This window comes from Sinocyclocheilus rhinocerous, unplaced genomic scaffold (genome assembly GCF_001515625.1).
Source record: "Sinocyclocheilus rhinocerous isolate Xijiao unplaced genomic scaffold, SAMN03320098_v1.1 scaffold805, whole genome shotgun sequence".
NCBI lineage: Eukaryota > Metazoa > Chordata > Actinopteri > Cypriniformes > Cyprinidae > Sinocyclocheilus > Sinocyclocheilus rhinocerous.
Genome location: NW_015646430.1, coordinates 471,971 through 475,990, shown reverse-complemented (window position 1 = coordinate 475,990; position 4,020 = coordinate 471,971). Strand labels below are relative to the sequence as shown.

At 35.3% G+C, this 4,020-nt stretch overlaps 1 protein-coding gene and 1 long non-coding RNA gene across 2 annotated transcripts in view; one reads left to right on the top strand and one right to left on the bottom strand.

Annotated features, from left to right (window-relative positions):
- The window catches only part of LOC107707799 (uncharacterized protein C14orf132-like), a 13,425-nt gene extending 12,835 nt beyond the window's left edge, over window positions 1-590 (bottom strand). Inside the window, exon 1 of the mRNA XM_016511890.1 lies at window positions 536-590. Coding sequence (XP_016367376.1) covers window positions 536-562 — 27 coding nt within the window. The 5' untranslated portion in view covers window positions 563-590. The remainder of the gene's footprint in view (window positions 1-535) is intronic.
- Window positions 591-2,338: 1,748 nt separating this feature from the next.
- The window catches only part of LOC107707798 (uncharacterized), a 21,393-nt gene continuing 19,711 nt past the window's right edge, over window positions 2,339-4,020 (top strand). The window contains exon 1 of the long non-coding RNA XR_001636299.1: window positions 2,339-2,447. This is a non-coding gene — a long non-coding RNA (uncharacterized LOC107707798). The remainder of the gene's footprint in view (window positions 2,448-4,020) is intronic.

Below are 4,020 nucleotides of genomic sequence, written 5' to 3'. Positions count from 1 at the left end.
TGTTTTATAATTATATAACATTTTTAATTTTTAAATACATTTTTTAAACATTTTTAATTTTATTTAAATTAGAATACAAAAAATAGTCCCAAATTAGAATATAGAGGCATAAGATGAATGTGGAGCAGATCAGATTTTATTATCTTGGCCAATCTGAGCACAGTTTGAAACATAGTTGAGATTCCTCCTGAAACTCTAGAGGAGACACGTGAGATTACTGCCTCCTAGAAATATCAATTCTGTCAAATATATATAAAAAAAAAAAAACAGGCTACAGTCACTTTGTTAACCAGAATAAATCCAGTAAATAAAAATAATAAATAAATATGCATAAATAAGTAAGGCAGTAAACTAAACTAGTCTCTATGACATTGGTTAAACTGCACAGAAAGGCATGAAGAAGCTGTCAGAAGAAGTGAAATCATGTCATGAGGATCTTGAGCTCTAAACTCGCGTGTTGCACCGTTTCAAAGTGAACAGGCTGATGTTTATGTAACACTCGTATCTTAAATGAATAATGCCAAACATCTCATACCTGCGCAGCCATGAATGAAAGATCCATGATGAGCACGTGTGTTTAATTCCTGGATTTTCACAGCAGAAAGGTCTCCAAACGTCCTCCGAGTTCATCCTTACAGATCCATCATGAAACACAGCGATCATGAACGAGTGGAGCTGGAGAGAGCAGAGCAGAACAGAGAGACAAACAGTGTTGTAGCTGTGAGAGACTCTCTCACTCTCTCACTGATCTGCTCTCTCTCTCATATCCCATCCTGCGTGCTCACACTAATAATGCCTGGATGATTTCACTTCAGGATCAAAAGAAAATAAGCAACTGTTTTTTGCATAAAGAAAATTAATCTATTTTATTTTATTTTATTTGCATTTCAACTTTTTTTTACATTTATGCCCCAAATTCTCATTACTGTAATACAGTACCAAAATATATTTTAATTTTAGGTAGATAATTTAATTACATTCCATACATTCCATACTGTGTGTCTTCTGACATAAAATTATTTAATCTCAAATCAATATTTAATTTAATTTATTTATTGCTTGCTATAAATGTGGATAGCAGCTCAGATGGTTTGTTTGATTTCATATTGATATCTTTGGCTTTTGGTTGCAGACTTAGTGATCTTTTCATACCTGAGCACAGATTGAGACATTTTTTGAGATCTCTTCTGAAACTCTAGTTGATCTACTTATTTAGATTTTTCCATTTCTCTCCATTTATTCTCATTGCACTCCAGGAGAAGGATTTGAGATATAGATATTATTTGCGAAATATGAGTTGTAGACGTTACTTCTTAATATTTTAATTTTCACTTTATCATGGGTTTATCATCAAGCAGTCTTAGCCATGACTTCAGAAACAAGCTCAAAAGATTTGCATCAAAAGTGCTGGTTTAATATCATGAACACATGCTGAGATGCTTCTTAGCAAAGATCTCAGTAACTCAACCTTTCTTAAATCTCTCATGCAGTTGAACCACCATCATTTGTGTTCGCTCATATCCTTCATCATTATAGGCTGTTTCTGGTTTGGTTCTTCTTGCTATCTTTGCGTTTGCTCTCCTGATAGCCGTGACCCACCTTTCACTTCCCATTTACTGTTTGCAGCTCAAAGCCGCTGACTACAGCACACGAGAGCATGTTTTCATAGCATGTTTCAGCTCTGCGTTCAGCGGGACAAACCTCTGATCCAGAACGACAGCAGAGCGGATCTGACCACTGGGAGTCACCTTCACTTCAACTTGACCTTTCCCGTCTCAGACTTTCCCAGCGGACAGGAAACGTTCTGGCAAGGCTCTCTCAAAGTTATGAACAAATGTTCTTCCAGTAAAGTTATCTGGTCTTTAATAATGTTCTCAAAGTGTTAGCGCAAAAATGTTATTTATACATCGGTCATGTTATTTTATTATCATTGAGATACTATTATAGATTTTTATTAATATTTTGAATCAGTTTCTCTTTTATTTTCCATTTTAATTGTCATAGTAATTTTGGAATGTTCTCTTAATGCTAAAAAAAAAAATATATATATATATATATATTTTTTTGTTGTTGTTGTTGTTGTTGTTGTTGTTGCTGGATTCGTGCTCTAAAGATGCTTTTGAACATTCCAGTTTGGTTGTTGTATCATTACAATGTCCAGTTTTCTGTCACTATCCTCAGTCACCAGTCCAGTCCACTGGAAACTACATTTCCCAGCATCCCTTCTGGTCAACACCTGCCCTCAGTCAGCCATCACCACACCTGTCATAGATGATCTCATCAAGCCCTGTATAAGAGCAGTTACTCTCCACATCCTCGTCTGGTCTCGTCTCTCCACGTATGAGGACTTACCCGTCTTCTTCCTTGGGTACTTCCATGTCTTCGATCAGTGTTCACTAAAACGTCACCACACACCCGCAACAAACAAACAACTGTTTATGCTCAAGGTAAGTGCTCTCTATGTTCATAGAATTATATACTCACCTGTTTACCACCTTGCTTCTCTGGATCATCTGTGAATAAAGACTTTGTTGATGTTCCCTCTGAGTCTTCTCCTTCTGTTCCTGCAGCATTTACATTTATGCATTTAGTGGACGCTTTTATTAACTTTACAACCGTTTAGTCGGTTGCAATTCTATTTGATGATTCTAGTTGCATAGAAATGACACTCTTTAGCTTTAAAGGCAGAGTAAGTGATTTCTGGTAGCCAATGGTGATATTTGAAATCACCAAAACAAACACGCCCCTACCCCAAAAGGGTCTTGCCCCTATTTTGATAGCTCCGCCCCACATATGCATACGCAACGATTAGTTCTGTGAAACAAAGCAAAACCAATGTTACACCATGTCTACGGACGTGAGCGGCGCGGCACAACAAATCCCCGACAGAAAACTGCTGCCAGGTTCTATTTATGACGTGCTGACACAAATTTCAAATGGTTTTCAACGGTCGTTTGAGCTATTCGGCCCGACTCAGTTTTCTAAAGTGTTTTTGAAAAATCACATACCCTGCCTTTAATGGCCGTGAAAATGTTGATCTCAGTGTTTTCTCTGACAACATAATGATGTTTGCATAAACTTATCCAAAGTTCTGGGACCTTCTCTCTCTGAGTGGGTTTATAGTTGATGATCAGCACGGACACGACAAAAATGGACCAACTAATAGTTTTACTTATTAATTATTTTTATGGTTTGGTTAAACACTACATTTAATATTAATAAAAAAAAATTACCTTTCCATAGACCTTCAAAGTAAAAAGATTTTTATTTACTTTTATACAACTTTCACCATTTATAAAAAAAAAAAATAAAAAAAAACCCATATTAAAGGATTTTCACTAAAAACATTTTTCTAATCAATGGTTAATTCTTTGCTTTAATTTTTCACCTAGACCAATATAAAAATCCACTTTAAATGATTTTTTTTTTTTCATTTTGATATCATAACGTCCATATCTCATCTGATTGGGTGGTCGTGTGTTTAGGGGACGTTTACTCATGTAATTGGTGGCAGGGGCTTTAAAGTCACACTGATTCTCATCTGATTTCCCAAAGAATGCTGAATACAATCCCATTAGTGAGAGAGCTAATTAAAGATGTTTGGTGTTTTCTCATTTAGTGATTTAATTACACATGCTGTATTGTTTATGAAATACAAACATGGTTTATTTTTGTAAATGATGCCATTAGACAAGTGGTGTTTTGATTATAAAGTGCTGCACTCTTGCCTTCTGATGTTTTTAAATAATTTAGAAAAATTTATACTGAAGACTTCCGCTTTTAGTAATGCTTAAAGACATTAAGTGGAGGTCATTTTTAATTAGCCATATTTGAAAAGTTTAATTGCATCTCTATTACTGTTGCTCATCTGTATTAAATGTCAGTGCGTAACTCATTCAGCATGGTTTGTGTTAAAGGAATAGTTCATCCAAAAATGAAAGTGTCCTCATCCTCCAGGTCATCCAAGATTTTAGATGAGCTTGTTTCAAACAGCTGATAAAAACATCACAATAATCCACA